Raw genomic sequence first — 24,647 nt, forward strand, 5'->3', positions numbered from 1 at the left:
CTCTTTTGTCTCTGGTGGCCATCTTGGGGGACTGCATATCAGAATTTTTTTAATGAAATATAAGAGGATTTGAGAAGTCACTCAAAATGTGCCCTAATTTTTCTTTCTTCAGCAATAATCATAATTTCTATGGCAAAATGAACCCCCTCATTTTGTTCCTTTGCAAATTAAATGTTTTAAGTGTTAACACTTTATTCCAATCAAGATGACTTCAGGTGTGCCATACTTTTGTCATAAGTAAGACTGTTAGCGTTCTAGTTGTTCTTTAGAACACTCTGGGACATTCTGTCATTGGGCTATAGTTCGGCTACATCTGGCTGATATTTGGGCTACATTTGTTTTTTTTGTCTCTGGTGGCCATCTTTGGGCTACATTGGGCTACATCGGGCTACATTGGGCTACATTTGGGCTCTAACATATATATAGCCCAATGTAGCCCAATATATATTTTTCAAAGTTAATTTTCGGAAAAACCACTGGAGCATATATCTTGAGACATAGCAAAGGCACATCGGGGTACCAGTCCCTACAATTTTTCCAAGTTTGGTGGAAATCCATTCAGCCGTTCGGGCTAAAAGTGAGTCCAACCGCCCTATGGAAAACTCAATGTTAAAAACATGTTTTGGGACCCCCCATTTTTCTCGGCCCCCGCTTGACGAAACCCCCCCAAACTTTCAGGGAACGCTCAGAAACAAAATGTGCCATTTTCCTGAACATTTCAGCCAATTCCGTCCATCAACGCTAAAGTTATTCAACATAGAACTTTCAGAAATCCCTATTCAAAAAAATCCTAACTATATATACCTACTGGCGACCGCCAGTAGGTAATATATATATATATATATATATATTCACAGAAAAAACCATAGGTTATAGTGGATATATAGTTAGGAATTTGCATTTACAAAACCTTGAAAATTCAATGAAAAAACCATTGGTTTTAGGCCATATATAGTTAGGAATTAGCATTTACAAAACCTTATTTTACTCGCATAAAACCATTGAAATCCATATATAGTTAGAAGCGCTAACTATATATCGCGCACCCGCAATCCACTGCTGATGATGTCACATATTACATCATTCATGACATGGTCAGTGACATCACTGATGACATCACTGATGACATCTCAAATGACATCACTGATGACATCACTGATGACAACATCCAGTGATTGTATGTGTCTGTAAAGTTTAAATATGTTTTACATATTGAAGAATGAGTGGATGTATAAGTGTCTGGATGAAGAATTTAGTAGGTGCATGACTGACTGTATGAAAGAGTGATTAAATGTGTCTCACTGAGTGCATGGGTTAGTGACTAAACTGTCTTAATTTGTGCATCAGTATGTTTGTTGTTGTGTAAGCTGCTGCATGTGTTGATCAGTAGCTATAAGAGTGGCCATATGGGTTATTGATTGGTTGCCCAAGTATTTGAATGGGAGGCTGAGTGTGTGTGTGGGTGGCTGGGAGGTGCGTGACTCTGTGCATAGATGTGTAAGCGGTTGATTCACTAGGAGTATGAGTTCAAGAGTGCATGTGGAAACAGCTATATGGGCGGTTGACTGTGCATGGGTGTGTTGGTGAGTGAATGGATTTCTCATTGCTACATGTGCAAGTAAGTACGTATGTAAAACACAATACATGTGAGAGTTGACATATATAAATAACTGAACATAAGAGCCAGTGAATGTGTGAGTGGCTGTATCGATCACTGTGAGCTTGTATCAGGGATTATATAAGAGAGTAAATATGTGTTATTATATGTTTGAATAAGTAAGATGTGTATAACTGTATAGTTGAGGAAATGGAGGTGTGATTGATTCTTTGCATGACTGACTAGGTGTGTGAGTAACTCCATGGATGAGTGACAGTCTGTGAGTGTCTGTTTATACTGAGTGTATGTAAGGTTATATTAGAGTCTGAAGAGGTTCATTGTATTATCACATGAGTGATGTGATCAGTGATGACAAATGAGATGTCATCATGATGTCATTTGAGTTGTCATCAGTGATGTCATCAGTGATGTCATTTGAGATGTCATCAGTGATGTCATCAGTGATGTCATTTGAGTTGTCATCAGTGATGTCATCAGTGATGTCATTTGAGATGTCATCAGTGATGTCATCAGTGATGTCACTGACCATGTCATGAATGATGTAATATGTGACATCATCAGCAGTGGATTGCGGGTGCGCGATATATAGTTAGCGCTTCTAACTATATATGGAATTTCAATGGTTTTATGCAAGTAAAATAAGGTTTTGTAAATGCTAATTCCTAACTATATATGGCCTAAAACCAATGGTTTTTTCATTGAATTTTCAAGGTTTTGTAAATGCAAATTCCTAACTATATATCCACTATAACCTATGGTTTTTTCTGTGAATTTCATTGGTTTTTAATAGCAAATATGAAAAGCTTTAAAATGTAAAGTACGTGATAGATAAAAACATTTTCGTATTTATGCACGCTGATGTGCTTTGAACGCTGCCCCCCTCCCCTCTTTTCTCTTAGTAGTACTCTCTCTTTGCAGATAGTGAAGAGTAGTTAACGCAGGCCTTTACCCCCGTTGTAATCCGTCCTGCCTGCTTGTCTCTCCATTTGATTGATTATTATCCAAGCATTTACTTTTTTTCAATTGATTCTCTTTGGTTCATTCTCTATTTACAAACAAGCACAAAGTCGCAATACTCTGTTTAGTCTTTGCAGATCGTGAAAAATCGTGTAAAAAAATAAAAGTAATCGAGCAAAATCAGTAGGCCACTAATTGGATCTCTTTTTGACCTCGCTAAAATAGAAATATTATAAACAACCCTTCATGAGAAATACGAAAATAGTGAGATGAACTGAGCTCCACACCATGAGGGCTGCAAGACAACTCGGCTCCGTCACCCACCCCGCCCAAAATAACGACAAACCCTATGCAAATATTAAAAATATAGACAACACACCAGCAAAGAAACAGGGTAAAACATTTTATTAAATAACTATTTACATAACGTTGGTTTATAAGATGATGTCAGTAGTGGACCGATGTGTGAATAGGTCGGAAGCAGCACAAGGCGCCAAGATCCGGATGGAAAGTCCTGGATATTGGGTGCCATAGTTCAGAGTTCTGAGTTTGAGCCTTTTTCAATGCCTGTGCTTTGTTGTTTCCCCTCCATCAAAAACAAAAAAAATATATAAAACTGTGCAAAAATACAAAAAAAACAAAAAATGTTTACAAAAGCAGTGCTTGTAAGACTGTCTGAAGCTTATTTCCACCTACTGCAGCTTCACTATTCCAAAGTAAGTGAGGGTCGTTTGTGGACCTGACTGCATTTGAAAACAATGTTATATGGTACCTCCCTAAACCGCTTGACGGAAGCCCCCGAGGGGCGGTGTGATGACACGGACTCGGAGAAAACGCTTGGCTCCGACCCCCTCCCCAAGTCTTATAGCACTGGTGTAGCCTGAGATCGCCCCCGACATAGGCGGCCGGCTCCCGGGGTCCGGCGGAACTTTTTGCCTTTTGATGACTCTTCTATTCTGGACTTTGTCCCACAATCCGTTTGACCTGAAGACACGCTGTAGTGGGGCGCCCCTTTACCGTTTCAGTTGCCATTCCGCCCGCTTTTGCTACACTGTGCCTCTTCCGCCATTCAGCTGTTTACCGCCCGCTCTTGCGACTACAGCGTCTCGCTCACCATGTAGTTAAGTTGCTCCCGCTCTTGCGGTGCAGCGATAGGCGGCTGCCACAGGACTCTCAAAATGGCGGCCGGCTCTTCGGTTTTGGGCCTGGTCCACTAAAATGGCCCTGGGACACCTTTGAACTCGGACGCTTCCCTGATAGGGCTTGGGTCCCATTCTCGAAAAGCGTCCCCTCAGCCGTGAAGATTCTACAAAAGTCTTGGGGGCCTCCGACTCCCGCAGGTTTCTGGTGGGGAGCGGCTGCCATGATTGCTCGTGGAATGGCCACGACGGAGCTACGAGATGGTAGTGGTCTCATGCTGACGCCAGCTTTAGTCTGAAACATCCAGAAACACTATAGACTACCAATTCGATCAGTTCCGGTAGCGCCCCAACATGACCCGGAAGAGAAGAATTTGCCCTCCCCTCTTTGACTGATGGTTCTTGTTGCCTGTCCCCTCTGTTGTCATTTAACAGAACTTTTTGGACTGCTGAAAGGGGTTGTGTTCTTAACGCTGGTTGGTGGAGACATTTAGACTATATTCTTGACCTACGTTGTCGCGTAATGCGTTTTATGACACGCCGCGTTAGCGCACCCGGAAGTGATCCGAGGCGCGGCGCGCAGCGCGTAACGTAAGCATAACAGGTCATGTGACTTGTTAATAAAACTTTTCATTGGTTCATTTTACTTTTGTTAATTTAATGATGAAAAGCTTGGTCATATGACCTAAAAATTACGCTTTTTATTTTTTTCGAACATTATTTTTTTTTCAAACATATGTTATAATATTCCAGGCTAATGTACTTTCCCGGAAAATTTACAACTGTCCTGCAAGTAAAATATATTCCTTTTTCGAGAAAAAGGGCGTTTCTTCGTTCCATGACGGAGCCGTTGAGTAAGAGAGACTCGGCCTGCTGTCTTAGTCGCCGATACGCCTGATTATCAGATTCTTATCGATCACTTTATGTTGCAGAAATGAAAAACACAACTGCCCTTGACCATTTATCTTTACTGCGTTCCTACATATTATACCTTTTATCCGTCATGTAATTGGACTGCTTTATTTCACTTGCCTTTTACTGATTCGAAAACAGTGACTAAAAGTAAAAACTTTACCAATGTAAATACTACTACCGTGTTTTGTTTTAAAAACCTTTATTGTGAAAATATCAGTATACAAATACGGGCCTATAACCACGTGGGCCGGCCACGGAGCAAACTGAAATCGTATATGATGAGGAGACATTTACACTGTAGAGGAACGTAACGAGCGGGCCATTAGGTTGCAAGAACTAAGGTGTCTAACAGTTGCGGAATCGGTGGACGTACATTTTGTAATTAAAATAAGACAGGGCCACTTACAATAACATTTTCTAGATATACATTTGCGGGCAAGGAGTTACGAGTCCCATTTATACCGGCGCCATTTTGGGCGAGGCCGGGCAGGTCCAAGATATAGTCAAAATGTCTTCACCAACAATCGGCCAGACCAGAACCCCTTTCGGCCCTTTATGCTACAAGATGGTGTCTTCCATTCAGAAAATATTGTTGGCAGCATTTTGAAAGGAAAGATAAACAGCCGTTCTCCTAGTGAGTCTCACATTGTTACATTTAGGAAGAATGTTGAAGAGTAATATGTGGAAAATCTGAAGCCATTTTTCTACAAACTCTCAATCAGCCTAAGTCATGGGCGATCTTTGTCCACACCAGGGCAATAGTGAAGCTGCAGCAGGTGCAAAGGAGCTTCAGACAGTCTTACAAGCACTGCTTTTCTAAACATTTTTTTGTATTTTTGCACAGTTTTATATATTTTTTTTTGTTTTTGATGGAGGGGAAACAACAAAAAACAGGCATTGAAAAAAGCTCAACAGTGCAGGGCGCCTTGTGCTGCTTCTGACCTATTCACACATCGGTCCACTACTGACATCACCTCATAAGCCAACGGGGCACCCCACACTGACTTTCGGCGCAGCATTGTAGGATGGCCACACCAGTGCGGCAACTTGCTGGACACCACCTCGGTGCCATCCGGATCTCGGAGCGTTCGAGTCACTGTACCGCAAGAGTGACCGGAACTCAGCTGGTCACGCCGTCTTTCGGCGCAGCATTGTAGGATGGCCACACCAGTGCGGCAACTTGCTGGACACAACCTCGGTGCCATCCGGATCTCGGCGCGTTCGACTCACTGTACCGCAAGAGTGACCGGAACTCAGCTGGACACGCCGTCTTTCGGCGCAGCATTGTAGGATGGCCACACCACTACAGCAATTTGCTGGACACCACCTTGGGCAACAGTGAAACTGCAGCAGGTGCAAATAAGCTTCAGATAGTCTTACAAGCACAGCTCAGAACTCTCAACTATGGCACTCAATATCCAGGACTTGCCATTCGGATCTTGGCGCCTTGTGCTGGTTCCGACCTATTCACACATCGGTCCACTACTGACATCACCTCATAAGCCAACGGGGCACCCCACGCCGACTTTCGGCACAGCATTGTAGGATGGCCACACCAGTGCAGCAACTTGCTGGACACAACCTCGGTGCCATCCGGATCTCGGCGCGTTCGACTCACTGTACCGCAAGAGTGACCGGAACTCAGCTGGACACGCCGTCTTTCGGCGCAGCATTGTAGGATGGCCACACCAGTACGGCAATTTGCTTGACACCACCTCGGTGCCATCCGGATCTCAGCGCGTTGTGCTGCCTTCGGCCTATTCGCACATCGGTCCGCTACTGACGCCGCCTCACGTGCCAACGGATTTTCTACGGTTTTTGTAGCCCTATGCCGCATAACAGGTCATGTGACTTCTTTATAAAACTTTTCATTGGTTCATTTTACTTTTGGTTTCCTAAAGATGGAAGGCTTGGTCATATGACCTAAAAATAACACTTTTCATTGGTTTAGAACATTTTTTTTTCCCAAACGATGAAAGCCCCACCTTGTTTCTGGATCATTCAGACTGAAGCTGGCGTCAGCATGAGAGCACCACCATCTCGTGGCTCCGTCGTGGTCATTCCGCGAGCAATCATGGCAGCCGCTCCCCACCGGAAGCCTGCGGGAGTCGGGGGCCCCCAAGACTTTTATACAATCTTCACGGCTGAGGGGACGCTTTTCGAGAATGGAGCCCAAGCCCTAGCAGGCAAGCGTCCGAGTTCCAAAGTGTCCCAGGGCCATTTCAGTGGACCAGGCCTAAAACCGAGGAGCTGTCCGCCATTTTAAGAGCCATGTGGCAGCCGCCTATCGCTGCACTGCAAGAGTGGGAGCAACTCAACAACATGGTGAGCGAGACGCTGTGGCCGCAAGAGCGAGCGCAACTCAGCTACATGGCCGCCACCTGGGGAGGCCCGTTCACGCCGGCTCCCCCACGCCCCCCCCCGGGCCGCCGCACGCCAATTTTCGGAGCAGCATTGTAGGATACCAAAACCAGTGCGGCAGTTTACTGGACATCACCTGGGTGCCTGTCGTACATGTTGTGTCAGCCATGTGACACTGGACACAGACCGCTACTGACGAGGCCTCCCCCCGCACCACCCGGGACGCCCCACGCTGTTTTTCTGTGCTGCATTGTAGGATCCCTAAACCAGTGCGGCACCCAGGCGACATCACCTGGGTGCCGTCCAGAACTCTGCACGTTGTGCTGCCTTGGGACTATTCGCACAAAAGACAGCTTCTAACCATTGTTGCTTTTTGTGTTGAGAAATGTTTAAATGTTTTTAGTTTTTGTTCCGTTCGTTAAAGTTAGTAGTTAATAAAGTTTTATAACCTTACTTTGTTGGAGTGTTATCTATTTTTTTAAAAACGGGTGAATGGGGCCTTGAATCGGGTTATTGTCATGTGTGGGCTTTGGAAGTGTGCTGCTGCAGGATCGGACATTTCAAACTCAAATGCACGTTCTTTTTCTTACCTTTCCGAAGCATGGAGCGCAATAGCAGGCAGAGAAAGGGTGATGCACGTGTTGAACACTACCTGACCTGGCAAGTTGCTGGCAGTGCCCCCCCGCCCGCTCCTGAAAGAGGGCACACACACACCGCCGCCCCGAATACTTCACAAATCTTTAAAAGACCATGCGCTTGTTCATGAGGCTTAAATGGTTTATCACCTCTTCTAGAACCCCTGCATCGACCCTCTGACGTTTCATGGAAAAATTACCATGTAACACAATACCAAGCCCTGACAGCTGAAACCCCCAAGGAATCGTGGGGCATATTATCAAGGGGGTTTATCTCCGCTTTTTTGGCTTTAAAAGCCATGAAAGCGGAGATAAAATTATTTCCCTATTACCAAGCTGTCGCTAACACCAGTTAGTGACAGCTAAAAGGAGATAGCGACCATCTTGGGCCCCGCTTTGCATGTCAGTGATACTTATCACTAATGACATGCAAAGTGGCGTGCCAAGATGTTAGCGACTGGAAACAGTCCCTAACATCGCTACCTTCTATTACCAACTTTTGGAGATATTCGCGCTAAGCGCGAATATCTCCAAAATCTAACACCTGCCCTGAGCAGTTCTTAGCCATGTTATCCAATGGGAGGTGGATAACATGGCTAAGAGCATTAGGTCGATAATACATGAATATCGCTGACTTTTCTGCGATAATAGCAAGGTTTATCTGCGATAAAAATCGCCGATGTGCGGCGATAATTTTTGTCTCTAAACAAGTTAGAGACAAAAATTATCGCTAGTTGTTCGTAATATGCCCCCGGGTTTTTGCTTGCAGAAATCGGGAGGCGGGAGACTAGCACTGAAATCAGTAGTCACACGCCTGAATCAGGAGGATTGGCATGTCTGAATTCTCTACAGCTGGGGCCATAAACTACATCTGCAGGGTTAGGTGATAGCCTGGGACCAGCCTGGCATCTAAAATGGCTGCCGTGCACGACAAAATTGTGGCATTCGAAAAAAGGCAAGATGGCGCAGCCGCTGGAAGAGATGTATCAACATATATCAGCCTCCTCAGCCACCCTCAGGAAACATAGGGGATTAGGATACGTCTCCCGCACCCCCTTATACCTAGTACTTTAATTAACGAAGCACAAAATGGCGAATTCCCGTTTCGCTACCAGTTTGCAGCCCAGTTCGCGGCCCGTGAAGCGCTTCTACCGTGAAAAATCATTTTTTTTTATTTTCCCCACGGGACCCTTTAATAACCCCAACAACATTCCTAGGGGGTCAAGAGGGGGATACCTTGCCCCCTTTCATTAAATTCCCCCTTAGTTTTTCACCTTTTCTTCTCTCTCGATCCTACCGAGAGACAAGATGGCGGCCGCTCCGGACTGTCACGCAGCAAAAAAAAAAAAAAGCTCACGCACAGCCGCTGGAAGAGATGTATCAACATATATCAGCCTCCTCAGCCACCCTCAGGAAACATAGGGGATTAGGATACGTCTCCCGCACCCACTTATAACTAGTAATTTAATTAACGAAGCACAAAATGGCGAATTCCCGTTTCGCTACCAGTTCGCGGCCGCGCTTCTACCGTGAAAAATCTTTTTTTTTTTATTTTCCCCACGGGACCCTTTAATAACCCCAACAACATTCCTAGGGGGTCAAGAGGGGGATACCTTGCCCCCTTTCATTAAATTCCCCTTTCGTTTTTCACCTCTTCTTCTCTCTCGATCCTACCGAGAGACAAGATGGCGGCCGCTCCGGACTGTTTAGAATGTTGACAGACACCGGAGAGCCAATCAGCTTTCTGCGCGCAAAGTTCCGTTTCGCGAAAAGTAAGCGGACCGGATCGCTGCCCAGAGCGCTGTTACAGATATATATCTTGATTTGAACGTTAATTTCTCAAAATCCACTGAAGCACATATATTGAGACCTAGCAAAGGCACATCGGGCTAACAGTCCCTACAATTTTGCCAAGTTTCGTGCAAATCCATTCAGCCGTTCGAGCTAAAAGTGAGTCCAACCGCCCTATGGAAAACTCAATGCAAAAAACGCGTTTTGGGACCCCCCTTTTTTCTCAGCCCCCCCTTGACGAAACCCCACCAAATTTTCAGGGGCTGCTCAGAAACAAAATGTGCCATTTTCCTGAAAATTTCAGCCGATTCCGTCCACAAACGCCAAAGTTATTAGACATAGAATTTTCAGAAATCCCATAGGGAATTAATCCTAACTATATATACCTACTGGCGATAGCCAGTAGGTAATATATATATATATAGATATATAGATATATATATATATATATATATCACCATACACACCTTCCCAAAGAAAAGATGAGAGGCCACACGGGGAGTAGGGAACAGGCTGCCGTTTATTTCAGGGTCCCGGATTTGACGAATGCATTTCGGCATATGTGCCTTCTTCAGCGTCTTCCTCCTTAACGAGCCTCTCCCCAATTAGCTCCTTCTGTGAATGTTCATCCCGAGGCACTGAGTTCCCTCCCCTTAATGCGGTCAGCACAGCGAATGGCAGTCCGTTTTGAATTTGGCAGACTCCAAATCCCAGCATGCATGATGTCAGCAATGTCAGGTGGCTGGTGTAGAGGAGTGGAGAACAATGTAGTTTGTGCCCAGATAGGAAGGTGGGGTGGTTTGAAGGACGATGAACATCGCGGTGCCAGCTCTGTGTCCCCGCTTGACTGCAGCGCCCCTCCTCTCAGGTTGGTTGAGAAACTGGGGCTGTCAGATACGAGACAAAAGGCCCCCTCGAGATTAAATACCTCTGTCAGTTTCCTCCGCGCTGAAAATCCTGGCGGACTCCCGGGTTAATCGATCCCTCGATAGTCATTAAGCTGCAAGCAGCGTGGTTGCCAGTTAAACCCGGTGTCACTTGTAGCTGCAGGGCCTCTTTTCTGCGCGTCTGGCTGCGCAGTATAAATCACCATACACACCTTCCCAAAGAAAAGATGAGAGGCCACACGGGGAGTAGGGAACAGGCTGCCGATTATTTCAGGGTCCCGGATTTGACGAATGCATTTCGGCATATGTGCCTTCTTCATCGTCTTCCTCCTCAACAAGCCTCTCCCCAATTAGCTCCTTCTGTGAATGTTCATCCCGAGGCACTGAGTTCCCTCCCCTTAATGCGGTCAGCACAGCGAATGGCAGCCCGTTTTGAATTTGGCAGACTCCAAATCCCAGCATGCATGGTGTCAGCAATGTCAGGTGGCTGGTGTAGAGGAGTAGAAAACAATGTAGTTTTGTGCCCAGATAGGAAGGTGGGGTGGTTTGAAGGACGATGAACATCGCGGTGCCAGCTCTGTGTCCCCGCTTGACTGCAGCGCCCCTCCTCTCAGGTTGGTTGAGAAACTGGGGCTGTCAGATACGAGACAAAAGGCCCCCTCGAGATTAAATACCTCTGTCAGTTTCCTCCGCGCTGAAAATCCTGGCGGACTTTGTTAATCGATCCCTCGATAGTCATTAAGCTGCAAGCAGCGTGGTTGCCAGTTAAACCCGGTGTCACTTGTAGCTGCAGGGCCTCTTTTCTGCACGTCTGGCTGTGCAGTATAAATCACCATACACACCTTCCCAAAGAAAAGATGAGAGGCCACACGGGGAGTAGGGAACAGGCTGACGTTTATTTCAGGGTCCCGGATTTGACGAATGCATTTCGGCATATGTGCCTTCTTCAGCGTCTTCCTCCTCAACGAGCCTCTCCCCAATTAGCTCCTTCTGTGAATGTTCATCCCGAGGCACTGAGTTCCCTCCCCTTAATGCGGTCAGCACAGCGAATGGCAGCCCGTTTTGAATTTGGCAGACTCCAAATCCCAGCATGCATGGTGTCAGCAATGTCAGGTGGCTGGTGTAGAGAAGTAGAAAACAATGTAGTTTTGTGCCCAGATAGGAAGGTGGGGTGGTTTGAAGGACGATGAACATCGCGGTGCCAGCTCTGTGTCCCCGCTTGACTGCAGCGCCCCTCCTCTCAGGTTGGTTGAGAAACTGGGGCTGTCAGATACGAGACAAAAGGCCCCCTCGAGATTAAATACCTCTGTCAGTTTCCTCCGCGCTGAAAATCCTGGCGGACTTTGTTAATCGATCCCTCGATAGTCATTAAGCTGCAAGCAGCGTGGTTGCCAGTTAAACCCGGTGTCACTTGTAGCTGCAGGGCCTCTTTTCTGCGCGTCTGGCTGCGCAGTATAAATCACCATACACACCTTCCCAAAGAAAAGATGAGAGGCCACACGGGGAGTAGGGAACAGGCTGCCGTTTTTTCAGGGTCCCGGATTTGACGAATGCATTTCGGCATATGTGCCTTCTTCAGCGTCTTCCTCCTTAACGAGCCTCTCCCCAATTAGCTCCTTCTGTGAATGTTCATCCCGAGGCACTGAGTTCCCTCCCCTTAATGCGGTCAGCACAGCGAATGGCAGCCCGTTTTGAATTTGGCAGACTCCAAATCCCAGCATGCATGGTGTCAGCAATGTCATGTGGCTGGTGTAGAGGAGTGGAGAACAATGTAGTTTTGTGCCCAGATAGGAAGGTGGGGTGGTTTGAAGGACGATGAACATCGCGGTGCCAGCTCCGTGTCCCCGCTTGACTGCAGCGCCCCTCCTCTCAGGTTGGTTGAGAAACTGGGGCTGTCAGATACGAGACAAAAGGCCCCCTCGAGATTAAATACCACTGTCAGTTTCCTCTGCGCTGAAAATCCTGGCGGACTCCTGGGTTAATCGATCCCTCGATAGTCATTAAGCTGCAAGCAGCGTGGTTGCCAGTTAAACCCGGTGTCACTTGTAGCTGCAGGGCCTCTTTTCTGCGCGTCTGGCTGCGCAGTATAAATCACCATACACACCTTCCCAAAGAAAAGATGAGAGGCCACACGGGGAGTAGGGAACAGGCTGCCGATTATTTCAGGGTCCCGGATTTGACGAATGCATTTCGGCATATGTGCCTTCTTCATCGTCTTCCTCCTCAACAAGCCTCTCCCCAATTAGCTCCTTCTGTGAATGTTCATCCCGAGGCACTGAGTTCCCTCCCCTTAATGCGGTCAGCACAGCGAATGGCAGCCCGTTTTGAATTTGGCAGACTCCAAATCCCAGCATGCATGGTGTCAGCAATGTCAGGTGGCTGGTGTAGAGGAGTAGAAAACAATGTAGTTTTGTGCCCAGATAGGAAGGTGGGGGGGTTTGAAGGACGATGAACATCGCGGTGCCAGCTCTGTGTCCCCGCTTGACTGCAGCGCCCCTCCTCTCAGGTTGGTTGAGAAACTGGGGCTGCCAGATACGAGACAAAAGGCCCCCTCGAGATTAAATACCTCTGTCAGTTTCCTCCGCGCTGAAAATCCTGGCGGACTTTGTTAATCGATCCCTCGATAGTCATTAAGCTGCAAGCAGCATGGTTGCCAGTTAAACCCGGTGTCACTTGTAGCTGCAGGGCCTCTTTTCTGCACGTCTGGCTGCGCAGTATAAATCACCATACACACCTTCCCAAAGAAAAGATGAGAGGCCACACGGGGAGTAGGGAACAGGCTGCCGTTTATTTCAGGGTCCCGGATTTGACGAATGCATTTCGGCATATGTGCCTTCTTCAGCGTCTTCCTCCTCAACGAGCCTCTCCCCAATTAGCTCCTTCTGTGAATGTTCATCCCGAGGCACTGAGTTCCCTCCCCTTAATGCGGTCAGCACAGCGAATGGCAGCCCGTTTTGAATTTGGCAGACTCCAAATCCCAGCATGCATGGTGTCAGCATAGTCAGGTGGCTGGTGTAGAGGAGTAGAAAACAATGTAGTTTTGTGCCCAGATAGGAAGGTGGGGTGGTTTGAAGGACGATGAACATCGCGGTGCCAGCTCTGTGTCCCCGCTTGACTGCAGTGCCCCTCCTCTCAGGTTGGTTGAGAAACTGGGGCTGTCAGATACGAGACAAAAGGCCCCATCGAGATTAAATACCTCTGTCAGTTTCCTCAGCGCTGAAAATCCTGGCGGACTTTGTTGATCGATCCCTCGATAGTCATTAAGCTGCAAGCAGCGTGGTTGCCAGTTAAACCCGGTGTCACTTGTAGCTGTAGGGCCTCTTTTCTGCGCGTCTGGCTGCGCAGTATAAATCACCATACACACCTTCCCAAAGAAAAGATGAGAGGCCACACGGGGAGTAGGGGACAGGCTGCCGTTTATTTCAGGGTCCCGGATTTGACGAATGCATTTCGGCATATGTGCCTTCTTCAGCGTCTTCCTCCTTAACGAGCCTCTCCCCAATTAGCTCCTTCTGTGAATGTTCATCCCGAGGCACTGAGTTCCCTCCCCTTAATGCGGTCAGCACAGCGAATGGCAGCCCGTTTTGAATTTGGCAGACTCCAAATCCCAGCATGCATGGTGTCAGCAATGTCAGGTGGCTGGTGTAGAGGAGTGGAGAACAATGTAGTTTTGTGCCCTGATAGGAAGGTGGGGTGGTTTGAAGGACGATGAACATCGCGGTGTCAGCTCCGTGTCCCCGCTTGACTTCAGCACCCCTCCTCTCAGGTTGGTTGAGAAACTGGGGCTGTCAGATACGAGACAAAAGGCCCCCTCGAGATTAAATACCTCTGTCAGTTTCCTCCGCGCTGAAAATCCGGGCGGACTCCCATATATATATATATATATAAATATATATATATATACATATATATTACAATATAAATTGATTGTCAGGAAACCCCTTAAATCTCCCATTTTTTATTTACCTTTATCATTCAATACCCCCTAACCAACCCTAAAAGCACCCGCACCACCCTATACACCTACCCACCCTAAACCCTAAAAACACCTTTACCACTCAATGCCCCTACCCACCCCTAAATATATATGTGTATATATATATATATACTAGCAGCCCGTCCCGACGTTGTCCGGGTATGAATTGCTGCCGGCCAGTAGTATATTGTTTTGTAGGATTTCGTTTTGATAGCATTTCTTATCTGTGACAGGCCTGTGACAGGCCTGTGAAACGCTCCGATTCACAGTGCACTGCTGATGCACTTAAGAGTGCGCGTTCAGTAGTGTGTGAACTCGATTTTCCCTACTTTATTTTTCTTTGCAATATTATATAGCGCGAAATCGACAACATGGCATGAGCACAATTTACATTACAGAAGAACATATTCATTTGTGGTAGGCACGGGGAGACAAAGCGATTTGCCTTGAATCACAGGATGTTGAGCTGATGCCGATATTCGAACGTAACTCCCCAGCTCTAAAGTTTGCAATTCTAGAACTTGTGGCGGGAGGTGTGTCTAAAAGTGTATGTCAGTGCTGGCCATCAATGAGAGAGACCTGTGCAATTTTCAAATGGGTGGTGAAAAAATATGAGTATGTTGCTGGAGATGTGGGCCGCCGTGCCACCAATGTACTTACCGGGGGAGGGTAAACACCCATTATTCCGCAACTTTCTTTCCGCATACTTTCATTACGAAAGTACCATGACTCCGCAATGCCATTATAACGCATGGCATTACATTTTATATGCTTTTACCTCGCATACATTTACAACAAAATTCATTGTAAATGCATGAATGGTAAAAGCATGTTTTTTTTAAATGTTTGGATAAGGTAAGTATGGGTATAGGGGTATATGTTTTGGGGTACTGAGGTATATGTTTTGGGGTGTTTGGGTATTTTAAGGCTTCAGATATAGTTTTGAGTTAAGGGGTACAGGGGTAGTTTTAAGGTTTAGGGATAGGTATGGGGTTTGGGGCACAGGGGAATGTTTAGGGTTCAGGGCTAGGTTAGGCTTTGGGGGTATAGGGGTATTTTTAGGGTTCAGGGGTAAGTTTGGGTTTTGGGGTACAGGAGGATTTTAAGGGTTCAGGGCTAGGTTTGGGTTTTGGGGTACAGGGGTATTTTTAGGGTTCAGGGCTAGGTTTGGGTTTTGGGGTACAAGGGTATTTTAGGGTTCAGGGGTAGGTTTGGGTTTTGGGGTACAGGGTTACTTTTAGGGTTCAGGGCAAGGTTTGGGGTTGGGGTACAGAGGGGTGGGGGCTGGCTGTGTCTGTGTGTGAGCAGGGGCTGTGAGTTACTCTGCGCAAGCGCGGCTCAGACGCGCGCTCCCGCGGTCAAAACTGAGACTGCAAAAGCGCGCGTCTGAGTCGTGTCTTCATTCCTAAATACGGGTAACAATAGGTCTCTAGCAGACACCTTCAATGCTTACGCATTGAATGTAGGTCTGCTCGACCTAACAAAGTTCTCAGAGCCTCCGATCGACTTCTCACACCTGAGTGAATAATTGCCACTAAAAGGCCCTGATTATGGGTTGAGTTGAGCAGATTTCCTGTTTTGAATTCACTCCACTCCTTCATGAGTAGACTGTCATTCCTCTGCCTTGATTTACCACTTGCTGGAAAATCAGACCATATTTTACAAGATGGAAAATCCTGCTGGTGAAATTGCATTAGGAAACTCGTGCATTGCAGTCTCGACCAATGGCTCAGCCCAGTCTCACTCTCAAGCATAGTTGGGGTGGGGGGGGATTGAATGCAATGATATCCCACACCAGGTATGGGAACACATGGAGAAAAATATTGCCTTTTAGCAGGAAGTGATGTAATCCAAAGCTCTTTTTTTAAGTAAAATCAGGGCCTTCAGTGGTCATATCACTGAAAATACAAGATTTGAAAAAAACATTATTGCCTACGGGTGCTCGTGGAAGACAGTTTCTATGGACTGGAATCTAGAGAATGCTAAATTGATACTGGTATTTTACTGATCTCTGCTGGTTGTTTTCTATCAAGAAAGTTAAATAGAGGCACTGCCTAGAGGACTTAGAATGAGGAATTACCACTGGGATGAGAGGCACAGCTGCAGAACTTTCTAGAGGACTTACAATGAGGAATTACTGATGGGACTAGAGAAGCAGCTAGCAGCACTGCCTAAAGTACCAGTCTTCTGCGCCACATTTTTACATTAAAATGTTCTAACTTATTTTCAATTTCAGCAATACCTTACTTGGGAAAACCTTGGGAAAGCTACGCAAATTACTCCTTGCTGAATTCAGCAGGATGTCTCGTCAGAAATGTGTTGCTTTATGTGTTTAATCATACATTTTCCACATCTTTCCCCTACAAACAAAGTGGGTAGGAATTGAAAAATAGGAAATGTTGGCTGTCACTTAGAAAATTGCAAAAACTTTGATGAACGTGTTTTAAAATGGTCGACTAGACACCACTCCAGCACTCCTTTAATATGGTGGCCTCACATTCTGCAATTGCTCCTTTAATAACTCTGAGGCCCTATTTATAGGTCGGAAAAAAGTAAAAAGGTGTTGCAAATAACTTTAGTGGATGTTAGTAAACATGCTCCGAGTGAAAATGTAAGAGCAAATTATACCCAGGTTATTGCACTATAATTTACCCCAAACCATAAGGTGGTAGTAAAAAAGGTAACAATGACAAGTGCAGAAATGGAAGGCTTCGGTTATGCTCTCAAAATGCTAAATTGGGTGGTAAATGTTGTCACACACAGCAATTGCCCAAAAAGGTGTTATTTCCAATTTAGTGAAAAAACATTAGGACCCTCGTTTTGAGTGGCCCATTTCATTGTTTGGAAGATAAGACTTAGGGTCAGTAGAATTAAGTGATTCCGCAGTGCTGAGATTTCTGCATAATTATGGAATAGAGTGGTTGCCAAATTATCCCTAATTTTCTACGTGATTTGCAGATTTAAAAAAAAAGTTCTAGCTCTAACAGATCAAATTACTAAAAATGATGCCACTTGTTTTGCTGCGCATAGGTAGGCCCTTTAACGCACAATGGAACGCCAACTTTCTTTTGCTGATTGGGGCTTTTAGGTGTTAAAGTGATTTCACATTGTGTGGTATTTACTAAGAATGTTGTCTAGTTCTCATAAATATAAAGCTTTCTCGGTTCAACCATAGATTCGTCACATTCTTCCCCAACACATTGCAAGTAGGGAGGAACTTAAACATACTGGCTAAGTAACAAAGTCTAACAGGAACGCTTCTTTCATACCATAAAACAAAACAGAAATCAGCTGCAGTGTCAGCACATTAGTGCTAAATCTTAGCACATCACGAAACGCTGGGTGCACTAAACAGTTTGGCATGGACGTCCTGAGTGACTTGAAGAGAGTTAAGGATCAGCTTAAAATTGTGAAAGACCACTAAATAAAATATCTGCGTATTTTAAAATTATTTTGGGCTTTATTGCCTCTCTGGTGTTTTGCTGAATATATGTTCGCTCAACTGCTTTAGTTCACCAAAACCAGGTGCTTCCTAAAAAGCAATCGATCAGTTAGCAGCCCACTTAAAGCCCTGCTAGTGGCCGAAAGTATGGTTGATGGAAAAGGGGTGCCAAATTACGGGCTAGGGCAGAGATGCATTGTGGTGAGAGGAGGAATAAGTGCTCCGTAGACGCCCATTGTCAAATATGTGAAGTGAAGTAATTATTATTTTTGTCGAATACGAGCTTATACAGGGTCCACATCAAGCATCAATCATGTAGTAGAATGTGGCGCATGACACACTTCTCTGTAATATAGTTTTTGTCTACACTGCATGTGGCGCATTATACTGCAGAAACAGGCCCAATTCGTCGGGGTCGCTTCATGCCACACAACGGATAAGGCGTAATTCTGTGGACTCGAGAAAAACCATACTTCTGACTGTCTCGATTTGTTGTGTTTGCTATATGAGATATAATCTTGATATATGAAAACACGAGCCTGATGCTTACGGAACCGTATGTATGTAAATACTAGCAGCCCGTCCCGACCTTGTCCGGGAGCAATCAGGCTTCAGGGCCCCCGCCCGCCCCGACATTGTCCTTGGGTCCCCCGGAGTAGCAGCCCGTCCCGACCTTGGCTTCAGGGCCCCCGCCCGCCCTGACATTGTCCGTGGGGCCCCGGAGCCTTACCTCATCCACGGCACCTCCCCGCGCTCCTGAGTTCACCGGTCCGCTGCTCCTCTCCGCTCCTCCCCGCCTGTCCGCCGCTCCTCTCTGCTCTTCCCAGCCTGTCCGCTGCTCCTCACCACTCCTCCCCGCCTGTCCGCCACTCCTCCCTGCCTGTCCGCCGCTCCTCCCCGCGCTCATGTCCACCGCTCCTCCCCGCGCTCATGTCCGCCGCTCTTCCTCACGCTCCTGGACGCCGCTCCTCCCCGCGCTCCTGATGTCAGCACGCACGTCGCGGCCGGCGCTACTTCCATGGGACTATTTTTTTTCTCGTAAATATTTTAAATAACTTATATTTTTTTACTTTATATAGCCTATGTCCATCTGCACACCCTGACAATTACAATGATGTATCGGGTGTGTGGATTGGCGCTGTGGTTCCCGAGTTTACCCGCCTCAAAGGTTCAAAGTTCTTCCTTTATAATAGTAGTATAGATGTAACCACATAAGCTACAAGAGGTTTTAATAAAAGTGTATGGTAGATGCAAAAAATGCAAGACCTGAGCTAACAAAACAGTATTTTTTCCCAAACGTAGTGATCTTTCTTAATCACCTGTTCTCTAGAGCTGCTTGGTCTGTCGACTCCTGTTTCACCTTTAAATCCGCCAGGTTTGCTACCACGGCTTGAAGGGGACACGATGAGATAAAACTCTACCTCGATGAACGCACTGGAAATCCTTGCTTGGTTGTGTACATGGCAAGCGTGGCAGGCTTGCAGCTGAGCCTGAAATGAACCAGGACAGCATCATTCCGTGACTCCAGGGCAGGAAAACTCCCCCTACTGAGACAATCGGCACTCCATTGGCGAACTCTGGGAAGTTGGTAGCCACGTACGTGTGAGCAACTGCGCTGTTCAACCACAGTGCATTCAAAATTGGTTTGCGGAAAAAAAGGTTTTTAATGCATAATTAAATTCACGTCGCTCGGCAGAGAAAAGGGTCCAGCAGATTTGAGAGCATATGTTCAAAACAGCCCGTACCGTTTTTTCACACTGTATTTATCTTACCGTGGTTTTTGCTTGTACTGTCACTGCCTCCCGCCATGATTTGGGAAAACCCCACTGTTGATGTATATTGGCTCCTGGAGGACGCATGGGTACCACAGCAGGTTTGACAGGTCAGGCAAAATAAAGTGCGAGACTCAGCCAACCAATCCCAGGAGAAAACAACCATTTATATATGCAACTAGCAGCCCGCCCCGGCGTTGCCCGGGGCAGAAGGGGGCTGGGGGCAGCATTTTGGGCTTTTGTGCAGTCCCAGCCGGGCCCCCGCCCGCCCGCCCCGACATTGCCTATACCGCCCCCCCGCCCACCCGCCTGCCTCCCGCCTCTGCCTTACCACAGCCGCGCTCCGGACTTCACCTCCACTCCGCCCTGACATTGCCCGGACCGCCTCCCGCCTCACCTGAGCCGCCGCGCCACTCCTCGCCGCTCGTCACCCCTCCTCACCGCTCCTCCCCGCCTGTCGTCATCACGCAGGTGTAGGTCGCGGTCAGCGCTACGTCGTGGCCGGCGCTAGTTTTAGGGGACTACTTTGTTTGTAAATTTTAATTTTTTACTTTACGTTTTATTTTTATTTTAAGTCGCCTATGTCCATCTACACACCCTGAGGATTTCAACAATGTATTGGGTGTGTGGATTGGCGCTGTGGTTCCCGAGTTTACCTTGCCAAAAGGTTTCTGTTATCTAATTATACTAGTAGTATAGATAGGACTCGTATTACTAGAGACCTATTGCATTATAAATAAACCTGCAGGCGTTCAATAAGGCATGATCGGTGGTGGGGTGAGGGGGGTGGTGAGCAGAGAAGTTACAGACTGTGTGAGGGAAATGGGGGTGTAGAGGAACAAAAGAGTTTGTAAAGTAAAGGGGCCGATAGCAATGGAAGGAGATAAATGACGACATGGTCAAGAAGAGGAGGGACAAAGAAACCGAAAACAAATCAGAATGCAGCATTTCCCATTTAAACCAATAAAAAACATGGACAGAAAGTGGGAGGAGCTTGCCCCTACTATACTGTATACTGCATGCCTCGCAAAGCGAACAGTGCATTGCACTTCAACGCCATGCAAGACCTAAAAAACAACCATTTATAAATGCAATAGGACTAGCATTACGAGAGACCTTTTGCATTATAAACAAACCTGCAGGCGTTCAAGAAGGCATGATTGGGAGTGGCGGGGAGGTGGGTGGTGAGCAGAGAAGTTACAGACTGCGTGAGGGAAATGGGGGGTGTAGAGGTACAAAAGAGTTGGTAAAGTAAAGGGGCTGATAGCAATGGAAGGAGATAAATGACGACATGGCCAAGAGGAGGAGGGACAAAGAAACTAAAAACAAATCAGAATGCAGCATTTCACATTTAAGCCAATGAAAAACATGAGCGGAAAGTGGGAAGAGCTTCCCCCACTATACTGTATACTGCATGCCTCGCAAAGCGAACTGTGTGTTGCACTGCAACCCTATGCAAGACCTAAAAAGAGAAAAAGGAAAATACCTGTTCCTTGATTCCTGTTGCTTCCTTTGCAGACTATGAGTCCAGGGGTAGCAAAGGATGTGTGAGGGGCCGCAAGGGGTATCTGTCGACCCATAAATGATGTCCATGATTTTGTTGACCTTGTAGCACAGAGATGGCCGAGGCATGTCACACAATTTAATCCCATCTTTTCAAATACGAAAGATGGGACAAAGTTTAAAGGAAAATCCTTTTTTTACATTTTTAGCAAAATCCTTTTGTTTCATTTTAAGTTCCATGCAGAGCTTAAATAGTGCAAAAACATTTTGGTGTGCTTTTTTTTCAAGGACTTGGATTTCTTCGGTAGAGTCTCCAGTACAAATTTAACATGAATTGTAAGGAACGTGCATGCTTATACAAAAACAAAAAAATTAAACATTGGTTTCACAGCCAATAAGCTTCCCTTTTACAATGATGTAGCAATCTTTCTGAAGCAAAATCCAAATGCACAGTTCTGGGGTTGCTTTCTCTGTAATACAAGCCCAAACATATAGTGAAGATATTTGGAAATTATGTTCAAATAATTTTCTTTACCTTCTTCCAGGTGCAACTTCTGGTATTGGAAAATGCTATGCAGAAGAGCTAGCACGTCGGGGTCTCAATGTGATCCTCATCAGCCGCAGTGAGGAGAAGTTGAAGTTTGTCTCCCGCTCCATCGCTGAGCAGTATAATGTGAAAGCATCTTATATTGTGGCAGATTTCAGCAAAGGCAGTGACATTTACCCTTCCATCAAAAATGCTTTACGTGATGTGGAGGTTGGCATCTTGGTCAACAATGTTGGAGTGTTTTATGATTACCCAGAGTACTTTGCTCTTCTAACTGAGAAGAAGATTTGGGATATCATCAATATTAACATGGCGGCGGCGAGCATGATGGTGCACATGATTCTTCCAGGGATGCTGGACAGGAAGAAAGGTGCCATTGTGAACGTGGCCTCTGCAGCCTGCTACAGACCCGTTCCCCTCGTGGCAATTTATGCTGGTTCAAAGGTAATAACGTTCTTCCTTTTCAGTGTGCTACAGAAGGCATGGCGCTTTTTTGAGTTACTCTTTTTGGTCTTTCCCCTACTACTCTTCTGGCCTTCACCTTACCCTCAGTGAAGCCCCTTCAAATGTTATGTGACACTTGAACCCCCATATAAGCCTTCATTGGCCTTTTAGCTGCTGGTTTGAACACCACTAGACTGAGCTCTTGTAGGATTTTTAACTCATTAATTGTGTAAACAGGCATTGACAAACCCAACTGGCCTGACTTCAATTTGGCAGCTCATGTAAACTCGGGTATTCACTGCTGGAGTGGGAATTTCATTTAAGTTAAAAATTTCAGTTTACAACCATCCAGGCTAATCTCCACATTCTCTTGGGTCCAACGGATCTTTGTGGTTGTTTTAGATAAGAGCAGGAGCTGTATATCACATAAATTATAATCCAAATCAATAATTATGTTCAGTTAAAAAAGAGAGTGTGTTATGAGTTGAAGGGTTTCTATTAATCAAATCTTTTAGTAGTTCATCTTCATTGCAAGTCACAAGTTAATTTGTATTAATCTCAATTATCAATTTATAACAGACATCAAATCAGGATTATTTAAATAATATAATAAATGCATTAAAGCGTGTTCCATAAAGAAAAGAATCCCTATTCTAGGTATGAGGAGAACATGTTGTCAGTCAGAACGCATACAGAGTTCCTGTTTCCGTTCCAGAGAGTGAGAGAAAAGCATAAAGCTTTAGCATCAGAAGTCATCTATATAAATCAAAATATCAAATAAAGGCAGAATCTCTCATAAAGAGAGGTTCAATAAACTGGATAGAGTATCATAGCAAAGTGGCATAAGGGTCTGAAAAAAGAGTGTATTAACCTGCTAGGAACATGCACTAATATAGACAACACATTTTATCTTTGTGGCAGCTTGCGGTCTTCCTGCTGCAGCCAACCAATCATCTTGCAATGCTCTCATGGAAACATGATCACTCAAATGGCAGCTGGTAGGGAAAGGGAGTGGCAGGGGCCGTTGAAAGCAACACAAATATTTGTTTTAAAACCACTTACCTCTTCCGCCATCTCTCTGATTCTCTTTCTGACTCAGAGTCCAGAAGCAGAAAGCACCCTGGCTACCCCAAGCCAATCACAATGCTGCTTTCACCATACCAGCAGTGTGGTGATTGGTCTGAGTGGTGTGGTTCGGCGCTCAGATGGGGACTATGAGCCTGTGCATGTTCCCCACCAGGCTGTGCATTACAGTCTGGTGGGGATCAATCAAAGTGCTTATGACTGTTTGTCCGGCCCAAGATGCCCGACAAAACCTTTATGCACACTTAGTGTGCCCAGCACTCTTCCCACTGTGAACCCAGCCCCGCCTTAACCTAGCCCCATAGCTACGAAAAATAAAATGATATTAACGTTGTTATTATCATTATATTTTTACCGTTTTCCACTGCTCTGAGAGTAGTGGGCGACACTCCTCGCCTTCTCACAGAAAACACAATGTCTCTACATAGCAGCTTTTAATGTTGCTTATTTCTTATCATCTAGCAGTTACATCAGTCTATTTGTATTATAATTCTCGTTGAAATCTACTTTCCCATGAGGGAATTTTCATCTCTACCATTCTAAGTAACAAACTTATTAAAGTGTTAGCAGCGTTCACTGTATAAGAAGAAACATTTGATGAAAACATTAACGCATCCTTTATTCATTATGAAAAACACATGTTCATGGATAGGTCAGGAAATAAGCTTGTTATGCACTCTAACCATTTTCTAGTCATGTCAGCTTGTCAGGCAATTGTTGCTTTATCAGTTTAGCTAATGAGGTCTGGTATGTGTAAGCATGGTTGCTTACTAAAATTCTCTGCATTTAAACATGTTTTATTTTCATTAAAGACTACACATTAATTTCTGCATATTACTGTGTCATTTTCTAGACATTATTAAAACGCTACCCCTTCACCAATGCTGTTTACATGCGCTAATGCTGTTTTATCACTTTAAAGCCTGCCTATTTGGCCATGCTAGGAAAAAAGCATAAAAGGATTTATTTCTGCACAGAATGCATACAGGAGATAAAAAATTGAAAGTGGCTAATGATTGAGAATGTTTTCAGATGTAAGATAGTCATCCATGCATTCTAATAGAAGAACTTCCTGGTAAATTGAAATTTTCTCCAAATAGCATGAGATGGAAAAAGTGAAAATCCTCTGGGTGGAGTCAAAGCCCTCTACATGTATATTTTAATGACTTTGTAGCAGTACGTCATACAGACAACTATATTGCCATGCCAGACCTAAAAAAGAGGTACAATATTTCCTAGAGTTTGCACCTGGGACAGAGAAGCGTATTTTATCTGTGCCCTATTTAATTCATATATTGTCTGCCGGCTCTATGGCTCCAGTCACTAGCACAGGTGGAATAATTACCCTTTTATGTGGCACAAGCTGGACTTTTTAGAACAGTTATGAGACAGACTGACAAGTCACTTTGTCAATCCAGAAGCATGAGTGTTTGTCTTTCATCTACTCTTTTTTTATTCAAAAGTTTTTTTATTGCATTTGTTAAAAGTACAAAAAGCATACAAATTGAAAGTTACAGTGGACATTTGGAGCGTAAGGGGTTAAAATAGACCAATACACACCTTTAAAATATAAAATC

The 24,647-nt window shown here is 45.4% G+C and overlaps 1 protein-coding gene across 1 annotated transcript in view; it reads left to right on the forward strand.

The window, feature by feature from the left end:
- LOC147674136 (inactive hydroxysteroid dehydrogenase-like protein 1) overlaps nt 1-24,647 on the forward strand; it is a 522,374-nt gene that overhangs the window by 301,575 nt on the left and 196,152 nt on the right. The window contains exon 3 of the mRNA XM_086946470.1: nt 21,542-21,987. Within this exon, the coding sequence (XP_086802596.1) occupies nt 21,542-21,987 (446 nt within the window). The remainder of the gene's footprint in view (nt 1-21,541; nt 21,988-24,647) is intronic.

Source organism: Lissotriton vulgaris, chromosome 12 (genome assembly GCF_964263255.1).
Source record: "Lissotriton vulgaris chromosome 12, aLisVul1.2, whole genome shotgun sequence".
Classification (NCBI taxonomy): Eukaryota; Metazoa; Chordata; class Amphibia; order Caudata; family Salamandridae; genus Lissotriton; species Lissotriton vulgaris.